The sequence below is a fragment of the Triturus cristatus genome, chromosome 7, assembly GCF_964204655.1.
Source record: "Triturus cristatus chromosome 7, aTriCri1.1, whole genome shotgun sequence".
In the NCBI taxonomy this organism is placed as follows: Eukaryota; Metazoa; Chordata; class Amphibia; order Caudata; family Salamandridae; genus Triturus; species Triturus cristatus.
Genome location: NC_140590.1, coordinates 168977469 through 169000819, shown reverse-complemented (window position 1 = coordinate 169000819; position 23351 = coordinate 168977469). Strand labels below are relative to the sequence as shown.

General features: G+C 45.3%; 1 protein-coding gene across 1 annotated transcript in view; it reads right to left on the bottom strand.

Moving 5' to 3' along the window:
- LOC146809136 (IgGFc-binding protein-like) overlaps nucleotides 1-23351 on the bottom strand; it is a 453503-nt gene that overhangs the window by 40827 nt on the left and 389325 nt on the right. The window contains exon 30 of the mRNA XM_085615950.1: nucleotides 15427-16025. Within this exon, the coding sequence (XP_085472076.1) occupies nucleotides 15427-16025 (599 nt within the window). The remainder of the gene's footprint in view (nucleotides 1-15426; nucleotides 16026-23351) is intronic.

The window sequence follows — 23351 nt, the reverse complement described above, 5'->3', positions numbered from 1 at the left end:
GAAATGAACCAGCAAAATCCACGAGAACCTCATAGAATACAAATCGGACGTTCCCCAACCAGCCAATCACCGTCTTTCTTAGCCTAAAAATGTTTCATGTTATCCCGAAATTTATTATAAAAGAGCAGTAGAATAGGGTGGAGTTTGGAATGAAGATCGATTGATGCAGTTGCTGCCTTCTTACTCGATGACCGCAAATCTCTATTGACCCCACAGGCGATGATACATGCTTGCACGATTTCTGGTCCTTTTGAGATCTTTGGGACTGTAACGTGCTGAACAAAGAACTTTTGGACTTTGAGCTTTGGCCTGCTTTATTTGGACAATTTAACGGCTAAATTCGGTTATGCAGAGCCAAAGGAGTTAGAGAAAAATCCAGATAGCAAGAATAGGTAAATATAAATGTCCTGCGATTTGGATTACTTGACTAAAATTCTAAACTTTGATTGATCATAAAGGTTGAAATTAATTGCAAATAAAAATTAGATAAACAAATATGATTAACAGAAATTACGAGTTTCTGGTTTTTCAATGAAAAGAGTAAAGGATTCTGAGTCTTAAATGTGTTTTAGCTGGTTCTAAATCACCATCAACCAATCCAACTAATTGGTCCGTCGACCAAGTGTTGGAGTGCCTTGATGTTTAGGATTAGGAATCTATAGGTGGTGAATGCTAATGTATATTCTGTAAAATAACTTTTCTTCCCTATAGCTAATAAGGTACCCCCCCACATGTCCAGCACGAAATCATCATCCCTCCTGTGTGCAGACTTGTGAGTGGAGACGTATGAGTGTTGGTGTTATGGGCCCCACCAATGAATGCGTGTGTGAATGAGCTAGTGTGACGTCGGGTCTGCGACGCAAGAAGGGATAGTTGTAAAATTTGCCTTCTTACTTTCTCTTTTTTTCTTTCCCCCTCGGTCTCGCGCTGGATCACACACATTATGGGTTTTAAGTAAAACTGATGTACATGATAGCACGAGAATACATTTGTACAGTATTCTGTTTGGTATTTCAAGTCAATGAATGTACATATCTTTCCTGACATATTCTCTCCAGCAAGAGATACCATTTATGAGATGTTTTGCACCACTACATTTAAATGTTTATATTGATATGTTACAAGCCACCGAATTGCTGACAATAGGTGCACTGGCACCCTTCTTAAAGTGGGTGCGCAGCATTTTGCTGCTGTTGGAATAAAAGGTTTTAAAAAGTTGAGTTAGGCGCGCACGCTTTGAGAAAAAAATATATTGGAAGTGCGTGGCCACCGGCCGAAACATAGGCATAAACCAAGGACTAGGGAAACAGATCCTGCCTTCACCACTATCGTCAGAAAGCAAATACGACGGCCATTTCTGAGCTTCAAAGTAAAGTCCATTGCAGTGTCCGGTAGATTTGTCACCCGTTCTCAATGTTCGCAATGCATCATGTTCTGTTTCTGATTTTACATGTTGGCCACATAGCGATGACCTGTGTCTGCCGGGGGTCTTAGGTACCTGCCCTCTAGTGGATACCCTTATGATTCAGCCAGATGCTGGTTCTTGTTGCTTGTGGGAGTCTTTTAGGGAACCAGGGCAGTAATCACAAGGGAGGGGTCGGGCAGGATATGCATTGAGTGGAGCTGTCTGACGGTGCAGCGAGAGCTTGCAGGTCTAAAGCACAGAGGACACTTGTGCGTGGAGCCCGGACTGACGCGCTCTGCAGAGGCAGCATGGGAAGGGGTGCTGCGGTATGGGAGGGCTGACAGGAGTCTCCCGTTCATCACCATGGCTGTCTCCGCATTAAACATGAAGAGTGCTGCAATTTAAACAAGTAATCCCCACACGAGCACACAAGCCCATAGAGTGTAAGGAAACTACATATTTCCTACTCCCCCGCTGACCATGAATTAAAAGAAGTAGTCCCCATATGAGCATACAAGCCCCTATAGTGTACGGAAACTGTAGTTGGCCGGTGCTCCCGAGTGATAAACGGTAGTAATGTATCGGGAGCACCAACCAGCAAGCATTGGCATTGCAAATAGGTCTCGCCTTTGGGACTTTATAAGTTTAGCCATGCAGCAGATTATCCCCTATTCTCTTGTTTTCATTTCTTATTGGGTTAGGCATGGGCATTTTTGGGGATATGTTAAGCACAAACAACATTATCTACACAAACCTCAATAAAAATGACCTTGATGAGCATAAATAGTGTGACATCAAGACACAACAGCAACCACTGGAATTAATACTAAACACGTTTGCTGGCCTTAACTACAACTTATGTTTCGGACTCAGGGTATTTAACAACAAAGAGGATGTGGCCTAATGGCTAGAGCGGTCGACCTCGAAGCTGGGGAACCAGGTTAGAGTCTTGGCAAGGACAGTCAACATCCTGTGATTCTGGGCAAATCACTTAATCTCCCCATGCCTAACAAAAATTGATGTGTCCCTCTGAAAGGCAGCCGGTGTTCATATAAAGCGCTCTGATACCTTCGGGTCGAGTTTGCGCTATATAAAACTACAAAAAAAGTAGGAATGAACAAAACTGCCTAAAAAAAATAGAAACACATCAGCTTTATTTATTACCAAATATGAAACTCCTGTGAGGGAGCCCATCAAATCAGAAAATAAGCAGATACCCAGCTATAAATCATAAGAGCACAGTGCCCAGAAGGGATATTGGTTGGAAGGGAGTTTGATAAACATTCTCACATATGTAGCATTAAAGCTAAATATATGGGTATAGTGCCGTGATATATATGAAGCATGGGCCTAAGCAGCACACTCCACAAAAACACATTTACCATTATGAAGACAGATTTTTTTGCAAAACTAACAAAAGTGTTACTGTGTACAGGGCAAACTCTAACAACCGCAAATCCTTTAAGTTGGCACCACTAATAACCTCAGATTGCCGCGTAAGCGAAATAAGTTTCATGCAGACAGACCGAGGTGCGAAATCATAAATGGAGACGAAGTACGAGGTCATTATGTTATTGCAAGTTCCTGTTCACGGAGGAAGACGCCAACAAAGAAGAAAGCCAAGAACACAAAGATTAGGCATCAGTCCCGCCTCAGGCCCTGCAAGGCCCAGCTTTTGTCTCATCCTGAATGTTTCATGCTTTTTTGTGGATGGCTTGACTGTGCCCCCGTCTGCACACAACTGCACCCACTCTCACAACACTATGCATTATTAAGTCTCTCAGGATGCATAAGGCATCACTGGAGGCATTAATAACAGTGAAGGCATTAACATCGGCGAAGTAGAGGGCAGCTGCCAACCCAATGAATACCAAAGCATTTTGTTCTAATGCACCACGCTTGATAGTAATAACTCTGTCGTGACTGCATGGTCAAGAGCGGATGGCTACAACAAATATTTCTCGGCCGATTCTGGCCCTGTTTTAATACAGATGACACTATACTAGGAGAACGTTATCAATTACTGGCGCAGCAGGCTGCAACACAAAGTAAATTTAAACAAGGCGCTTTTATTACTTGCTGGGAAGCTGCGTCCACGAAGACCCGGCGGAGGCGAGCTGCTTTACGGAAGCATCGCCGGCGTAATGCTCATTATTAGGTCTCGCTGAGTTAGCGCTCATGCGCTGCTCGGAGAGACTTTAGTAGGTGAGTTTTCAAGTGCTGCTGGAGGCTGGCGGTTCGCACGTGCACGCTCGCATGAACACAAGCTTGTCGCCAGCCAGCAGCACTTTGAAAACTCACCTACTAAAGTCTATCCGAGCAGCGCATGCGCGCTGACTCAGCGAGATCTAAAAAGCAGTCAGTAAAGAACACTGACACACGTGTGAACCTATTGTAAGCAGCAGGCGGAATTTACATGCATATAGTGAAAACAACAGGTCTTGTGGACAGCGTGCTGATGCTCGACCTCAAAAGGACTAGGATACATCCAGTGCAAATGCACTTTATTTTTTTTTATTTTTTAAAGGGCATTAGCCCTGCCTGCATCATAGTGCTTTTTAAAATTAGATTTAGCCACACTGCAAAACATGCTCGCTACTCAACAGCATGGCTACAAAACAGCACCAAATCCAGGAGCTTCCATAGGGGTGCCATATTGGGTTTGTCAATGCTTGGTGTGGCAGAGCACCAGACAGCTTCCCAGTTGCAATCGCCCAGCTGCTCATTTTGTAAACTGCTCACCCATAGCAGAGAGCTTGCCACATATCTGTTTAGGAGACAGCAGTGAGAACATTGCTTCTTAAATTACTATACACTGCAGTTCTCCAGGATAATCTGCAAGACAAAATCCCATGGGCTTCCAGAGGGAGAAGGGCACCCATATAGTATCTAACAGCACACAATGGAAGTGACTATATATGTCTATACTGATCAATAGAAACATGCTCCTACTGATGGGCTAGCAGAGTGTTTTGGGATGTCTGGATTGTGGGTAACACATGGAATTCAGGGGCTGATTTACTAACAAGCCACGTAATGCAAGACAGCAAGACAACTTTCTGTGCTGTGTTGCGCGACAGAGAGAGTGCAGAAATGCGCTATATCTAATAAGATATGGCGCATTCCTGCCCAATGTGCCATGCCTACTATGATATAGTGCATCTCTGCCCTCTCCCTGTGCTGGCATACTGAGTGCAGTTAAGCCCCAACACAGGGACTCTTGCACCATGGGGCACCGGTGAATGTGTTACAGCCAGGATTGTTTTAGTGCAGGAAGGTACACTTTTCTGCACAAAAACAATCCTCTGAGGCTTTTTCCTCTTTCTGAATGTGCTGCAGAATGCAAAAACAGGGAAGGACATATTTCTCCTCGTTATGCCTCACCTGGGAAGGTTTAGCATCTTGGCACATTCCCAGGTTTAATAGTACTAGTAAATCAATGGATGGATGCATAGGAAAATCCATCTTCCACCCAAGGAACACCTTTCTAGGGCAGAGTAACGCAATGATGTGATTTGAGCTGCCATGCATTACTCCAGATTTACTAAGCAATGCAAGGTGGCTTTGTGTGACTTAGTAAATCGCACTGAAGCCCTTGCGTTGCCTTGCGCCACCTTGCATGACACAATGGCAACGCAAGGGTGTCGTTAATCTGGGGTCATTGTTTTCCTTCTCATATGCCGAGTGAATGAAACGTAATTGATACAAACAGAACTGTCACTGCACAGAGTGCAGAAAGGAACGGCTATGCAGGTGCATTTCAAAAGACGCACACAGTTACTTGAAGGCCTACGGTGGCATTTGAATTTAAAATTAAAAAAGTAAAACTCACAAATGCAAAAACTATTTGTAATAATACAAAAAAACACATATTAAAATTAAGCAATCTGCATCTGTATCAATTACACTCAGTGCAGAAAACAGTAATCAGCACCACAAAAGCCAAACATCTTAAAAAAAGTAAATTTTGTAATTTTTATTTTAAAACAATTGTTGTAGATGTTGGCACCAGTAATTACTCTTTGCAAACTTGTTCCAAGCCTCCATGACCTGTGGCAGAAGTACAGCGACAGTCCACCACGTGGTGATGATCAAACTACGGCTTCATAACGCATTATCTATTTGAGTACACCTTTTTATAGGGCTCATAAGTCTATCAATCGAGCAGGAGGAACCATTGCTTATTGGAACACTGGAATGTTGAGACCTCCACTGAAAACAATTGAGTGCTCCGGGCTTCAAATGCCCGGTAGAAGGCCAGAGAATCAGCATTTCAATCTTTTTTCACAGCAACAGCTGAGAGGGACTTTAATGGCAGGTTTAGTCCAGCTACGAAGGGCTATAAGGCTATTAGAACATTCTGCCACTAGAGGGCAGTATGTTCTAACAAATAAAACAAAGGCCTCTCGGAGCCCAAGGGGATTTAAATCCCTTCAGGCACAAGAGACCTTTGTTCACAACAACAGCGGTGAACAAAAACAAAGTGGAATGTTGCTCTGCGGGCTTCTTAGAAGCACAGAGCACTCCATTGCATTCAATGGAGTGCTCCACATTCCAATGTTCTAATAGCCAGTATAACCCGCTATAATAGCTATGTTGTTCTTAGTTCTTTGTGAATGGAATGGGGCTTATCCACAAACAGTGCATATGACAATGTCTGCTTAAGCACAAGGTTGTTGCTAGAACCTTGGGATGAATAATGGTGTGGAGCTGGATAAACCCATTTTCTTTTCTTTCCGATGTAGGTGAATGTAGGTGAATTAATGCTAGTCTCTGACACCTGTATATATTACAATGTCCTAGCAAGAAAAACAGACTTTCCTCCTTGCGATGTCGGTAAGTTGGGTGGCATTAGATTGTATGATGGTAACATATATTATTTACAGACCATGGAAAGTAGAGAGGTTTTATATCTAAAAAAACTATCATAATTTATTTTGCAAAGAAAACCGCGTAATAATGAAGGAGGTGAAACCTGTGCACAAAAACTGGTGAAACTGGTGAAATTCAGCAGAATTTTTGGGTGTAACAAGGGGATCCCCTCCAAGAAATAATTCTGGTCATTGTGTCTGTCTTTATCGGACACCTGTTTGCAGGGCCGACAATGGCACATGTTTTAGGCTATTAGAAGACTATTTACAACAGAGCCAGCAGAAGGTGACAGCAGTTCCATTGATCATATGTGCACATCTGTCTAAAGGAAGTGCATGTCAGAGACAGGGCTGGTTGGCCAATACTTTATTTTCCAATTTCTTTTTCTTTCCATTCTTTATTCATTTTCCCTTTTTAGGTCTCGCCTGAGCCAGTGCATGCGTTGTCTCAAGCGAGACATTTAGGAAGCGGGTTTTAGAAGTACTACCCAGAGGCAGCCGGCCACCAGCTTGCTGTTACGAGCACAAGCGCTTGCGACGTGTACAGCTGCCATCTGGCTCTAAAGCGTCGGTGCCACGCTTTTGCAGCAATCGCGGCACCGGCGCTTTACCTTTAACCATGAGTAAAGTGCCGGAGCCGCGATTGCTGCAAAAGTAAACAAATAGAAAAAAACATCTATTTCTTTACTTTTGCTATAATTGCGGCACCCGCGCTTTACTTTTAATTTAAAAGTAAATCGCCGGTGCCGCGATTATAGCAAAAGTAAAGAAATAGATGTTTTTTTCTATTTGTTTACTTTTGCAGCAATCGCGGCACTGGCGCTTTACCTTTAAACATGAGTAAAGCACCGGTGCCGCAAAATCCTCTACCACCACACACCACAGAATAGACGCCCTTTTCCCTTGCAAGATATCGACATCTCCGGGTAAGATGCACATCCCGTCTTACCCACCACACACACTTTGTTTCCTCCTCTCAAGTGAGCTCAGCCTCTCTTGTTGTGAGGCGCTTTAGAGATCTCAAGTCGCTGCATCCCAGTATATTCACAGGCCTCATCTGTGTTTGCATCTTCAGCCGCACTCTGCCTGACATCTCAGCACTGTGCTACCACCACAACCTCTGTGTCTGCTCTACACACTGGATCTTTGTTGATTCTCTGCTACCGTGGGGGATAATCTTGTGCAGAAATCTTTTTTTTACATTTTAAGATTGAGTTTGACTAGTTCCTGAGCTGGTAAGAAATTTGTTTTTAATTTTACTTCTGTTTCATGAGTACGATTCTAATCTGCTTTTAACATTACTATGTATCAATTGTGTAAAGTTACTATTAAATGGTCACGTGGATCTTGTCTACTGACAAAGAAATAGATAAAAATAGAGATTAAAAGCTGGAAGTATTTGGGTACTTCCATGTTTATCACCATTTATTCTAACGAAGGAAACCACATAAACAAATACCTTTCTGAAAAAATTTAGATGCACTGTGGTACTTGTTTAATAGGGCTGTTCAGTTCTACATAACATCTTCTTGGTTATATATAAAATACCAAAAATGCTTACAACGCTTTTTTATTATAACCTTTCAACATGCTGCTCAGCAGCCACACTGCTCTACACTGTAGCTTGAAGACATCAGCAAAGCTAATAGCTCTGGCCAAAAACGTATAAGGTCCCAACGGTGAGACCTATTGGCTATGTCAATGCTTGTTTTAAGTTATCCATGTGGTTAAACTATGTCTTTGGGTGACTTGAATTCAAAGTGTAATGCAAATATTCCTTGTGCCAATAAGAATCCTATGCACTAAAACTAACAAGCATTGGGAAAGCCAATAGCTCTCGGCTATGTGAGAGTTATTGGCTTTGGCAAGGTGTTTAAGCCATGTTGTACACCATGTTCGTTGTTGTTCGCCATAGCTAAATGTTAGTGGCATGACGTGGAGTGTGGGTGGGGTGGAGTAGATCGTTATTATTATGAAACACCTATAGAGGGCTTAGCTACCCGTAGGCATCCCAGCGCTGATAGTGCTGCACAGAAACATCAAGAAGATTATTTATAGCCTCTATTAATGGAAAATATTATGGAAAAGCCCGGTTTTAGGCATTTCCCGAAAAGGAAGTTCCTGGTTTGCAGAGCCAGAGGTACGGAAAGGGTGTTCCATAACCTGGCCACATTATGAGAAAGAGTGGCCGCCAGATCCTTCTCTTCTAACTGAGGGTACTACGGCTAGGTACGCATTGGAGGAGCGCAGGGTTCTTCCTGGGAGATAGAATGAGAGAAAAGAACAGGAAATCTGGGGTCCTTTGCCCCTCAATGCTTTGTGGGCAATACACAGGGATTTGAACTTGATCCTCTGAGCTACAGGGACCCAGTGGAGAGAGATCAGCGATTGTCAGGCAGATTGGTTCCCAGGAATATTGAAAAGCAATCGCGCAGCACAGTTCTATACTACCTGAAGTTTCCTTGTTGTGGTCTTTGGAGCTCCTAGGTAAAGAGAATTACAATAATCCAGGCGAGAGAGAATGAGAGCCTGGACTATCAGCCTTTTTGCGGAAAAAGGATGAAGGGGAAGAATCTTCTAAAGCATTCTAAGCAAGCCATAGCAAATGGCTGCAAGCTTCACTGACCGATGGTCAAATTTAAGGCAATTATCCAGCTACATACCAAGGCTTGTGATGATGGTTTTAGAGGGAGGAGGAGCACCCAAGCAACTTGGCCAGTCTAGTCGCCATTGACTGATGATCAAATTTAAGAGGATTATCCAGCCACCTACCAAGGCTTTTGATTATCTTTTTAGAGGAAGGAGGAGCACCCAAGCAACTTGGCCAGTCCAGTCGACGATCCGGAATTGAATTGTTCCAGAGGAATATAAGCTTGGTTTTGTCCCCGGTATGCTTGAGACAGGAGTGTACTACCCACTTAGCTACCTTTTCAAGACATAGGCCTAAAGAAATAGAAGGTGAGTATTGATTTTGAGTCAAGGAGAAAACTAGTTGTGGATCGTCAACATAAGTAATTTTTGAGATCCCAATAGATGAGACGATGTCTGCAAGTGGCCTAATGTGGATAGTAAACTAAGTCGGGCTCAAGGATGAGCCCTGAAGTACTCAACATTTTAAAGGTGAGATGTCGGACATGCAACCTTCTTCATAAACCTGAAAGATCCTATCCTCAAGAAAAGACTGAAGCCAGGAAAGAGCTCTTTCAATAATGCCAACCTTCATAAGTCTCTTTATAATGATGCTATGGTTTACCATTTCAAATGCTGAGCTTAAGTCAAGTAGTATAATGGCGATTCAATCCATTCAGAATTCTTTCCATTGGCTATGGTAGGGTTAGAATCTAATATAGGTCTAGAATCTAAAGGGAGCTTGTGTCCATTGCTCCACTGACAATTTAGACCAAGGTCTAGTAGAATTACATTCATGGGACAGCCACACAGTTTCCAGAATAACTGGTATCAGAAAAAGATCTGACCAGATTACAGGAACTGGGTCCAAAACCTTTAACCTATAATCATTGGAGAAGACAGGATCAAGTAGATGTCCTTTATTTAGAGTAGCTCCTATCACTCTTTGTGGGAGCTGAATGGCCAAAAGGTCTTGAAGAAGAGCAAAAGCCTGGGTGTTCATAGGCTCATCCAGATGGTGGTTAAAATCTCCTAATAGAGAAAAATTTGCTGTTGTAGTGGAAAAACTGGCAACAACTTCGGGAAGGGATTGGAGAAATTTACCACCGGTTCCTGATGGTCTAAATACTAAAACACCCGCAAAAGTGCTAGTGGGGAAAACAAGATGACAAAAGTCCTACGTTCACAGTCTAATATCTGAGTAGATTCGATGAGACAGCTAAAAATACCGTTCAGGATGATTGCGATACCGCTACCCCGCTTGGTTTCATGGTCTCTGTGTTGGCTATAATATCCTGGGGGGAGGGTTTGAGCACAATCTGGATCAGACTCTGCATGTAGCCATGTTTCTGTCAAAAATACATCTGGGTATTCCTCTCCTAGAAGAGTGAAAAGCTCTAATTTATGTTTTGGAATTGGCCGACAGTCAATTAAAAACATTCTACAAATAGTTTGCATTTTAGAGGAAGGCTTGAAAGCAATTGTCTGAGGAAGGGAAAGCGAGCAGCGTTGACATTAGGGTTGGGCGGCATTTGCGAAAGTGACTTTCGCAAATTATCGTGAAAATTTTAAAAATCTCCGCAAACATGCAGAAATATCGCGAAGATGCAGAAGTTTTTTTCCCGCCCGTTCGTGGTATTTTCTGCGTGGTCGCGGCTCGCCAACTTACTCATGCGGTTGCTCACGGGCGCGGCCATCTTGTTTTCACTCTTCTCGCGGTGCATGATCGCGAGAAGAAAGACGTGAACGCGCGACCAATGACATTACTGCGGGCGCGAACTGTCACGAGACAGCGCAAATGGCTACCAACAATCCAACATCTCGGGGAGAACGCGACCGGATCGGGAAAACTTGTCGGCAAACGCGGGGATTCAGGTAAGGCGATCGCGAGCGCGCGAGAATGTATTATTTTACAGCGCGAGCAAGAAACAAATTATCGCTAAGCTGCGGAATGCGGAAATTTTGACATTTTCGCGCTCTCCGCGGAACGCGAAAATGTCAAATTATCGCAATTTCCTAGAGCGGAACGGAAATTTTGCCCAGGCCTAGTTGACATATAGTTTTCCGTTAGATAAACACAGGGAGTGAAAACATCTTTCATTGGGAGAACCTGGAATGCAAAAAGTTGAGGGGAAAATATGAAGGTCTACTTACTTGAAGAAAGGCAGGGTTCCTGGCCCCTGAACCTGGTCGGACGCGGATGGGTGCATTTGGGCTTCCTTAGGTTGGCCTTGGGCATGCCAGCGGCACGCCCACTGCACGCAGCCGCTGTGCATCCGCACAGTTGTTCTAATTTTATAACAAGAACCTAGACACACTGGAGCGTTAACCAAAATGGTGTCTCCCAGCATCTCGATGTGCAAAAAAGCTGAGTTCAATTAAAAATGGCTTCAATTAAAACACTTTAATTTCCAAACAATAAGCTTAGTGTAAATTCCATATTAAAACAGCAACTAGATACAATTCAGTGTTAGAACACTTTGAAGTCACAATTCCCAATTTGCCCCCGATTAGCCGCAAAAATGATTTTGTGCGATGCTAACCACGCATCTGCACAGCGGGTTTCAGAGTAGAGTGGGGTAGATTGGAGTGAGGTATATTGAAGTGAGGTAGATCGGAGTGGGGTAGATTAGAGGGAAGTAGATTAGAGTGGGGTATATTCGAGTAGGGGAGTTGGATATATGAGGATGATAGATTGGAGTGGGGTAGACCGAATTGGGGTAGATTAGAGTGGAGTGTGGTAGATTAGGGTGGAGTGGAGTAGACTATGGTGGAGTGGGCTAGACTGGAGTGAAGTAGCCTGAGGAAGATTATAGTGTGGTAGGTAGGGGTAGAGTAGATTGGAGTTGATTTAAGTAGAGTGGACTGGGATAGTTGGGATCAAGTGGAGTGGAACATATTGGGTTAAATTAGAGTGGAGTGGAATGAAGTGAGGTGGATTGGAGTGGGGTAGATTGGGTGGATTACAGTAGGGTAGAATTGAATGGAGTGGGGTAGATGGGGGTAGTTTGGAGTGGGGTAGTATTGAGTAGGGTAGTTTGGGGTGGGGTAGATTGGATTGGGGTGGAGTGGGTTAGATTGGACTAGAGTGGCATTGATTTGAGTGCTGTGTGGTAGATTAGAGTGAAGTGGAGTGGAGTGGAGTAGATTGGGTAGAGTGGATGGATGGTAGATTAGGTGGATTAGAGTGAATCCATTGGAGTGGGGTATATTGGGGAAAAGTGGAGCAGGCTACAATGCAGTGGAGTGCGGTGGAGTGGAGTAGGACAGGGTCGAGTCAATTTGAGATTGAAGTGGAGTGAGATAGATTGGGGAAGAGTGGAGTGAGGTAGATTGGAGTGGAGTGTATTGGGGTTGACAAGGCTGGAGTGGAGTGGGGTAGATTGGATGAATTAGAGTAAGGTACATTGGAATGGAGTAGGGTAGATTGAAGTGAAGTAGTTGAGGAGGGATGATTGGAGTGGGGTAGATTGCATTGGGGTGTGGTGGAGTGGGGTAGTTTGGTTTGGAGTAGCTATGGGAGTAGATGGGGTGGGGTAGATTGTAGTAGTATAGATTATGGTGTAGTGGGGTAGGGTGGGAAAGATTGTAGTGCAGTGGATTGGGGTGTAGTGGGTTAGATTGGAGGATTGGAGTGGAGTGGGAGAAATTTGAGGAGTGTGGTAGATTGTAGTGGACTGTGGTAGAGTGGTTTGTGGTAGATTGGAGTGGGGTAGATTGTGGTGGGGTGGATTGGGGTAGATTGTGGTGGAGTGGGTAGACTATGGTGGTGTGGGGTAGAGTGAGGTAGATTAGAGTGGAGAGTAGTTGGAAAGATTGTAGTAGAGTTTGGAGTGGAGTGGCATAAATTAGAATGGAGTGGGGTAAATTGGAATGGGATGGATTCGAGTGGTGTAGAGTGGAGGGAGCAGATTGGAGTGGAGTTGGGTAGATTGGAGTGGAGTGTATTGGAATGGGGTAGAGTGGAGTGGGGTAGACTGGGTAGATTGAAGCAGAGTGGAGTAGATGTGAGTGGAATGCTGTAGATGGTGGTGATGTGGGGGAGACTGGAGTGAGGTGGGGTTGATTGGGTTAGATTACATTTAGTGGGGTAGATTGGAGTGTAATGGAGTAGGCTGGAGTTGAGGAGGGTAGATTGGACTGGAGTGGAGTAGATTGGGATGGATTGGAGTGGATTTGGGTAGAGTGGGTTAGACTGTGGTAAATTGAAATGGGGCACATTAGAGTAGGGTGGGGTATATTGAAGTGGAGTGGGATAGAATGGAGTAAGGTGGAGTGGAGTACATTGGGTGAAGTGGGGTAGATTGGAGTGGGTAGAGTGGAGTGGCGTGGCGTGCCATAGAGTGCCTTAGAATGGAATGGCATTTTTTGGAGTGGCATGTCGTAGAGTGGAGTGTCTTAGAAAGAAGTGGGGTGGTGTCGAGTATTCATGGTATTCATGGTGTGGTAGCGCACTGCCATTACAGACAACAAATTTTCAATTGAAATGACCATTACATTTGCACTAAATTATGAGTTTACTGCACCCAAACGATAATGTGTCCAAATGCCATCACCCTGTGTAGTGGTGTGATGTTTGTTTCCACCACACTTCAAAATTACACACAAAAGTGCTTCATTTGTACTTATTCTGATGTACTCTAAAACATCAGCACAGTTCATTTTTTTGTTGTTGTGTTCTAGAGAAAAAAACATCCTACACCCTCTTCTCTTCATGGGCGCTCAACATGATTGTTAAATAAATTCTCCAACTTTGAAGTCAGAGAAATAAAATTAAACACCAAGAGCTTGCCATTTGCCCTCTGTCTTTGAATGCATAGCAAATGTGACAAGATAAGGAAAAGTTTTAAAGGCCTTTTTACAGAAAGCGAATTTGAGGAAGAATACGTAAACAAGGTTTGGGCAACGGAAGGGGACGAACTCAAGCTGGACAGCCTAAAACAAATAAAGCCAGCAAATAGAAAGCCAGAAAATGTGTCTTACAAACCACAAAGGCAATGGTCAGTAATGGACGGAATGCATTCTCAGGTAGGCTTTCTAAGGGGCATATTATCAAGAAACGGCATTAAAGTTATCGCCGCTTTAGCGGCAGAAAACTGCCGCTAAAGCGGCGATAACGGGCTTGATAATATGCCCTTCAGAATTTCCATAAAAGCCCATGTTCTGGTGTGAACATGGGCTTCTATTGGAATTCTCAAGGGCATATTATCAAGCCATTATCGCCGCTTTAGCGGCAGTTTTCTGCCACTAAAGCGGCGATAATTTTAACGCGGTCCTTGATAATATGCCCCTTAATGTCCCAAAGATGCCTTTAGCCAACCAGTCAGCTCCACTTTTTGGTGGGCTTCAATCTAAAAAGGGGTTCAATGCCTTTTCTACGAACACATACCTGAGAGAAAGTGCCTGTACTCTTCTTTCCAAATTACATGAAATTGTAAATGTTTCTTATATTAAAATGTTTATTACAACCATATGGCCTCAGCATTTAAGCAGTGGCATGCTTTCTTTAAAAAATATATTTGGCATATGCTTGCAAAAATATAAAATATAAAAACAAGTTACCATCACACCTGCTGGCCAGAGACTGACCTATTAGTTTTGCCAATGCTTGTAATGTTAAATTTGATATTGTGGCAATTTAGACTGTAGAGCATGTTCTCATGGAAACGACTGGGGGCCTGATTCACAAAGGTAAAGTTAGAATTTTGTGTATGTTTACTACTTTTTGGTATTTGAAAACTAAGCGTGAAGTTTTACAACTTTGCATTCCCTATACTTATTTGTACAGAGTTCTCCACACCGGAGACTCCGCAATCAGGGCAGAGAACTGCACACACATAAGTATAGGGAGTGAGGAGTCGAAATACTCCACATGCAAAATACTGAGGGGCAGATTTACAAGCCCCTTGCGCCACTTTTGCGTCATTTTTAACATGGGAAAAGTGACGTAAGTGTGGCGCGAGGGGCTTGTAAATAAGCTCTGAAAGTGTAAGTATACCTTTTTGAATCGGGCCCAATGTATCTAAGTTATGTGGTTAAAGTTAACTTGTTTGCTTTCAAATAGTTCATTTGCCCTTTTTGGTGCTTTTTAAATTGGTTCCTCATTGTTAATGTGGGCCCCCGAATTTTAAGGTGCATGAAGCCTAGTGGTTGACCATGTTCTCAGTTTCTAACACTAGATGAGGGGATTGCCGTATCCGGGGGTAGTTGTAAATGATTTCACAATCAAAATACCTAACTGTGCAATCTTTACATGAATCCTGCTGGTAAAAGTGGTGGGTTAAGCAAGACTAGGGGCATGTCATGTCAGGGCTTGAGGTGAAGCACTTAAGGGTAGAAGCCTAGGGGCAGCAAACAAATATTTTCCTAGGTGTCTTTTAGGAGCTCAAGAAAATATACTCTTCGCATGGGGTAGATTTGCTGTCTCTCTCTGCATATGACATAGCTGACCCTACTTCTCACATAACACTGTCTTACATTCTACTCAGATCACTCTTGCTACAGAAAGAGATCATACTGTACCAGGATCTTTCCAGGGTAGTCCTTGCTTAGGGTAATCTCTGACCCATACAGCTCCAGTGTCACCTCCTTGGTGAATGATACAGTCTTGAGGCCACGGTGGTCATTCTTGACTATGACTCTGAACGGAGTCAATGTAGGATCTATGGATGTTGTTCCAACCAGTAGATAGGCACAGGTGCCCATGAAATTGATATGTCTCGCATCGTAGGTGTCGTAGTGATGATCTCCCCGTGCTGTACATTGGGCATAGCTGACTGGGAAGCAGCCAAGGACACCATTAGCCACCATACATCTTTCACTGTCTTTGCATTTCACAGCCTGGCACACCACCATGCCCAGGGCTGGGTCACACCTGCAGCGCCTTTCACAGTTCTTGTCTTCCCAGAACTCCTCATTGGGCATGTAGTACACACCGTTGTCAGCGCAGCCGCAGTTGTCGACAGCAACACAGTCGCCAGAGCTGAGAATAAAACCTTGGTCACACTGACAGGTCTCTACCGGTGGGTCAGTGCATCTGTCTGGAGCAGTTCTATCCAGGCATGTAGCAGGGCAGGCGTTTCCACGAGCCTCATAGTGGCTGTTTGGTGGGCAGGGTAAGGCTGGAATAGCAAAATAAAACAGTGAGTAACAGTCACAAAAACATGAGAAGACCACAAAAGAACCCCACTAAATTAATTTTAAAAGTGATATTACAGGATGCTTTGAGCGCAATGGTAGACCAGGAGTGGTTTGGGCCATAATGTATGCAACAGAAATGCTGCCTCGAACCCTTATTGGGTTGTAAATGAAAATTTAATTTGGGGTGCATATACCTGTCACTATCCAGGACCTACTGCACTAATAGTAGGCATGCCCCTTCATGAGCAGAAAGAGATGCATGATATTTTAGATAGCTCATCAAATAAGCACAGTAACTGAGATCTGTTTACAGCAAGGCACAAGTTTAAATGCTGACAGTCCATCCTTAACCTTGAGTGATTCAACAACAATATTCAGATTTCTATTGTGTTTTGTAACAAAAACGCCCCTTATACAACAACAATACTAAGGCCCCCAAATAGATACTGGAGGAGTTCTGAACAATTGTGATAACTGTTTGGGAAGAGGGTTTATGCACATTTAGCACAGTATTTCTATTGCGGTATTGGTGCACCAAGAAAGGCGGTATTTACACTTCTTGTGCACACATCTGTGCTTTTACCACCAGAAAACCATTAGTGATAACCTTTACCTTTAAATACAGAAAAATATGAAATTCACAATTTTTGGATGTTATTCCTAAATAAAAGCTTAATTCATGGTAATATGATTTTTGGAACGAAAAGGTTCCTCTTATGGTGATGGATCTGCACTGATTGCCCAAACTGTAATGATGTCTGGATCCCTTATGCTGATTTGTGTTGTCCTCGGCAAACACGGATCATGCATGTGCTTGATGACATAGGCCTGTCTCTATGATTACATTTAATCAGCATGAGCGTGGTGGTGGCAGCATTCAGCGTAGTGATCAGTAGGAGTAAATAGGTCACTTTACCTGCGCCACTTGAGTGAGGCCTACAGGGTCTCTCATTTAAAGTTCCACTGCTGTTGTCATAACTCAACCTTGGCCTACATTGGTTTGGTGTGTAACGCTGTGCAGTGTGTGTGTGTGTTATACATGTACTGGGTGTATGTGTGACTGTGAAAGGTACAAAACATGGAAGAGTCTAGGTTCCATTTTGGAAGACCCAGAGGTAACACGAGGAACATGAGGAGGTAGAGGAATCCCCCCAGGCAGATTTGTGGATTGCTTCATTCCTGTGAGCTGGATGCGACGCACATTGGTGGAGGGAGAGTCAAGCTCCTCAGTACACTTCAAAGAGTGATCCTTGATACAGAGAGAGTTCACTGGGAAGAGGCCTGGGGACACCTCTGGAAGGAGATGGGGCTGATAAGACAATCATAAAGAGTAGGGTTTAGGACCTGTGGTAACCTTTTTATATTCATATAACTGTGGCTGGTATCCAGGTGTCAACGACTACTCACTCCCATGGCCTGTGTTGTGGAGCTACCAGATTTAGAGTCAGCTCATATAGACTGCTTTCTGAAGAAAGGGAAGGGTAGAGAGGCACTTCCAAAGCAATCAGACCCCCAACGTAAACTTCATTGACTCAGACTCTAACTCACATTTGGTGTCATGAAATGTACTATAAAAAGGAGAGATCGAGGAGACTTCTGCCTATGACCAGGACTGGGGATCAAGGCCTGCCAGTCTCCCAGTTCAGTGAGGGAACATTGCCCAGGGAATCCAAGACCACCTGCCACTACAACCTAGATAGAGCACCAGTGCTTGCCTGCTTGCAGGACCAGTGTGCCCCCTGAGGATAAGGTGAGTGATGGAGGGAGCTAGGTCCAGTGGGGATCCTGGCAATTGGATCCCTGTAGCAAAGACGGCTACTTCACTGATCCGGTCATTGTCCGTGTATAGGTTTGAAGTTGGCAATCTTGTATGCCAGGTGAGGCCACTGTGAAGATTATTGCTGTGCCTATCAGGCTGTAACCCATGTGTGGAGTAAAGTGGGTGACCCATTAGGCCAGGTGGGGTCACCTTAAACATTGCTGTTGTGCTGATCAGGCAGTAGTCTGAGTATGAAGTGGAGTCGGTGACCCCCGTATGCCAGGTGGGGTCACTATGTAGACTGCTGCTGTATCAGTTGGACTGTAACCCATGTACAGAGTGAGGACAGTGATCCTGTATGTCAGGGGGGCCACCGGAACATGGCAAGGTCTGTTTGCGACTGTTATTGTAAGGAGGAGGCCGAAGTGGTGACTCGCGAAGGCCCAAGCCGCAACTGAGGACAAGCACCAGTAGCGTTGCATTCCACCATCCCCATCTGTGGGGAGGATCCTAGGAAACTTGCCTGCACTGGAGGAGCATCACCCCACTGGAGCCCAATGTGAAGAATTCACCAGAGACAGCTGCAGCACTTCCGGGCCCCGGGACCTAAATGTCTGCCACAAGCTCTGCTTAAATCAAATTACTGAGGGCTATTTTAAGAACGATATTTAACTATGCCCCGCAACAACAAATTGTTCCTGACTTTTGGAAGGATTCTATCATTAATCCCGTGTTCAAGAATGGGCCCTGTCACCAACAAGTGAATTATCATTTGACCACCCTTCTAGACATGGAGCAAAAACACTTTGCTAGTCTGCTACTTATAGATTTGATGTGGTGGGTCGACAACAATCACATTGTCTCTCTGAATCCAACTACGTTCACTCACGGGACTGGCACATCAACTAATATTCTGACACTATCTCGATTAATGGTCAAGCTCAAGCACAAAAAGCAACCACTCTAACCAATGTTACGTAGATTATAAGGCTGCACTTGATTTCCTGAACCGCAACCTTCCCTGCCAAAGCTATCACCTAGGAGTATCTCGGCTCACCTCCTAACACATATACAGCTCCTGTATACGGACACCTAGATAAGGGTGAGAATCAGAGACGTTACCATGTTGTCCAGCAAAATACAAACTTCCAAGGGCTGAAAGCAAGGCTGTGTTTTGGTACCACATATGTTGAATCTTTTTTTTAGCTGACTTATTTCCCACCCTGGTTACAGTAAACTCGCATGCCCCCAAGTTTGGTTCTATTTACATTTCAAACTTTCTATATGTGGATGATGTGATCCTGCTTAGTCAAACAAAAACTGGGCTACAACAACTTATTGATGAGCTATTCCTATGTTCTGCAACCAATGGTATGACAATGAACCTGATGAAAACCAAGATCATGGAAGTCAGCAGCAGGATCAAGAAAAGCCATAAATGGTCCCTACAAATTGAGCAACTGGAGTTGGCAAGAACCTATAGATACTTAGAGGTACTCTTTGACGAAAGAGGCTCAATTCAACAGCATTCGAAAAGACCTGACGGGAAAGGGAACACATTGGAAAGTAATAGAGCCAAACTCATCCCGTACATTTCTTCAGAAGTGAAGCCCTTAGCAGCAGAGATGGAGTAGTCTTAAACTTATTTTTACCTTGATCACAGTGGGGCATATTCTCAAGAACGCGTGATAACCATCACAAAAGTTACTTAACGCAACCTCCAACATCTCAGTCTATCGCGGCAAACTTAAGCCTTGTTAACCAAGTATTCACAACACGGCGGTACCATGCGATAGCCGCCAGATAACGCGTCAAATGGCTGCATTAAAACCAACGCCATACCGCAAAAATGTGAAACATGAACGCAAAAAAAGCTGCAATGAGGCTAAGCGCGATACAAAAAGCTGCGAAAACCAGCCACAGGCCTGCAAATCCCACGCGTCTAGCGGGGAAATGCACTAAAAAAGCAGAACAAGAAAACCACACCAGAAACAATGCGTAGCAACATGAATGCACCCTGACCAAGCGCCGAGGCCAACGCGAACCCCACAAGCCCCACAGACCACCAGCAAGGTACAACGGGTTCGGGGAAGGCCAGGGAGAAGAGGGAGAGGAAGATGGGGTGCAGGCCACAGGGAAACAAGACCAGCGTCACTGAGGTGACAGAACACTAACATCAACTGACCCACAATCAGACTACCTCTAATTCAGCCGGAGTGTCGAGGATGTAAATGGAGGAGGCCAAGAGGCGCTGGCATGACCTGAAAACCCAAACCAGGCACCAAGACGCTGCCAACATGAAGGCAGCAACGGCAACAGGAGGTGGGAGTCCTGCGCCTCAGGAGGTGCAGGAGGAAATGGAGGCCAGTCATAAGTGTGGAGATGGTGCCAGGAGGTGGGAGTACGGACACAGCCGAGAGGACCTGACAACAACAAGGTGAGTAACAACCAGGGACTGGGGGGACAGGGGAGATGGGCACAATGGCACACATGCACGACGATGTGTAGCACACTGCACAACCACAATGACCCTGGATCATGTCCCTGAACCCCATGGCACACCACAACACACACACATAGCAATCACAGCACATCCCATGACAATGTGGCACCAAGTGCAACACCAACACTGCAAAACAGGGGGACACAACTGGGTCCGCACATGCACAGAAACAGTCCACTCACATTGAACAGAGCAGGAAACTGTGAGACACATATGTACGGGTACAACCTCACATCCGTCACGTAGTCCAAATGTCCACTCTCCCCCCACAAATTGCCATCCACGCCCAAACAGTCACAATGTACATTGTCACACAGTCTGCATGTCAACAAGAACAATGCGCCAACATACATGTCAACATGGATCTCCCCTTCAAATTGTAGAGGGACAAAAAATACCTCCAACAGGTCAGACCAGACAACCCAGCAGTGATGTCCAATACGACCACCACACCATTGACACAGACGCCCTACAACAGTTCATGGACATCACAGGCAAATCACCCCTAGGAGCAGAGTAGCCAAGCGACATCGAGAAGACCCCAGCCCCTGCACAGACCACACAGCAGGAAGCACCCGCTACCACGACTGGCTCCCAACACTCCACCTAGGCACACATCGCATTCCAATGCCAGGTGTCAGAATGCCAAAAGGAGGTGGCCGAACAGGTGCGGGTGGGCTCAGAGCTCATGGAAGCCGAACTACATCACATACGTGGGTGTTCAAGTCCCATCAGGGACCACCTACACCCCACAAAGGAGACCCACACTGCGACAGAGACACATGTACATGCACATTCCCAGCACAGAACCACGCCCAGGGGCACGCATATATCAGTCACACACCCAAGTTGGCTCTGCGTACGATGGCCCAGTACACCTCTCTTATTGTATCAAGTGGCTGACGACAAAGCGGCATGTCCATTCTCCGACCCGCATGTCTGCGTCTGCTGTGCACAGCACAAAGCAATGTCGTAGGGCTCTCATGCATACAACAAGACCACAGGGACACACGCATATATCATGTAGAACTGGCTACGGGCATGTGCGCCCGACCCCTTTATTGGCAGGGCCACATGCACAGTGATGCCTGTGCTGGACGTGTGTGGGGTGAGTGTAAACCAGCCCTCAGGGAGTTGTTGGTGCTGGCAACAAATACAACAGTGAACACTGTGAATACAGAAAGAGACAACACCAGCATTACAGAGACAACTGCAGAGCATCATGGAGGTAGCCGGAGCAAGTCCAGAGGTTACACAATGGGCAAACAGAAGTGTCCGTGATTTGCAGTGCACTGAGGTTGGGGCACTAGAGATGAGCGCGCTCATGTGAAGAAATAGCCAGAATTGTGTCCCTTCGGGTTGTTCCTGTTACAGCTGCAGGGGGGGGGGTGTCACGCCTGCATCATCTTCCTCATCGTCTTCCCTGGTCTCTCACACTGCCTGAGGTGACATTGCTGCGTGAGCTCATAACCAAAACAGTAATGGAAGATGATTCATGGTGCACTGAGTTAGTGGCACCTGGAGTGCTGAGCAGGGTAACAGGCAGGAGATGGCACCCACAACATGTGCGAGCAACTCCGTCAGTCTGCCAGTATGACCGTTTCGGCACTGGCAGTTGGCGTTTGGAGTTGGTCCTGGCGGTGGTGGCGTGTGCCTCCTGCGGTGATGCAATGTCCGGGCCGGTCAGGACTCGATTTGGTGTGTGGGCCTTGGTGTGCCACAGTTGAGGCTAGAGGCAGCAGACAGTGCAGGGCCACAGACACATGGCGTTGATGACCCCAAGGACATTGCCTCGGAGGCCATCCAATATCTCAGAAGAAGGCGTCTTGGACCTGACCAGCACAGAGTTAGTGGCCCCGGATGCACAGCGGCTGGCACAGACACCCCGCCACGGGACGGTGACTTGCGGTGCAGTCAGAAGGGCCACGGGAGCTGAGCGGGTCCTCATCAATGTCCGAGGTTTATGTGGCAGAGGGTTGCAGGGGACAGTGTAAGGTGTCCTACAGGGCATGATGCAGAGGTTTGATGTTATCCGGAAGCAGCAAATGGGGAAGTGGAAAGCGACAGCCTCATTGCCAACACCAATTAGGCATCAGCCACATGAGTATGAAAAGTAACCCCTAGTCCATGGACTCAGACACCACCAAAGTTCAACCAGAGAGTGTCCATGAATGTCGGGGACCAGACTTAGTGGCACCGGTGCTGGGAGGGGATGCAGTCTGCGATGATGCCAGTACACTGATATGAACTCCTCCATTGCTAAATCAAGACTCTGTGACCTACTGGACTGCAGTGTAGGCCGGAGGCAGTGGTCAGCAGTGATCCACAGCCACATGTCGTAGGCTTGCGATGCACAGAGTTAGTGACACCAGGGCAGTTGTCGGTAGTGTTCGATCACCTCCGTAACCATGATCCTATTCCCTTCGGACTGCAACGCGTCATCCTCTTACGCCTCTCCTTGCATGCAATGTTATGTATTCTGCCTTTGAATAATCGATGTTCAGTTCAAATTATGTGCCCTACTCATGCGCAGCGTAGGCCGAGGGCAGTAGTCCACGTAGGCCCACAGACATATGTGGTTGTAATGCTATGTCTAAATACAGAAGTATGCTGTTCCTCAAGAGGGCTTTTAATGATTTAAGAAATGTATGAGTCCACAAGATCAGGAGGAGATTCCTCCTTAAGGAAAAAGACCCTCACACATCCGGCAGACTAGCTGTCATATATCGTCAGCATGTGGCCCAGATGTCAGGTTTCATCATTAGGTCTGCTCCGAATCGGGGCGGCGCTGCAATCCCCGATCGGCGACCTCAGTGGCGCCTTTTAGTGGAGATCTTTATTCCTTTAACTGCCGGTAGGTGAGTGCAGGTGAGGGCCCTAAAGTGAAAGTGTGTGGTGGAAATAGTGTGTTAAAAGTAAGTAGTGGGGATCCTAAGTAACAAGGTTTATTTAATGAAAGAGGTCCCACTCTTAATTAAAAACAATAACATGCGTAATACTACAGTTAAGATGTCTGTTTTACGCTATAGTGATGAATGGTCAACA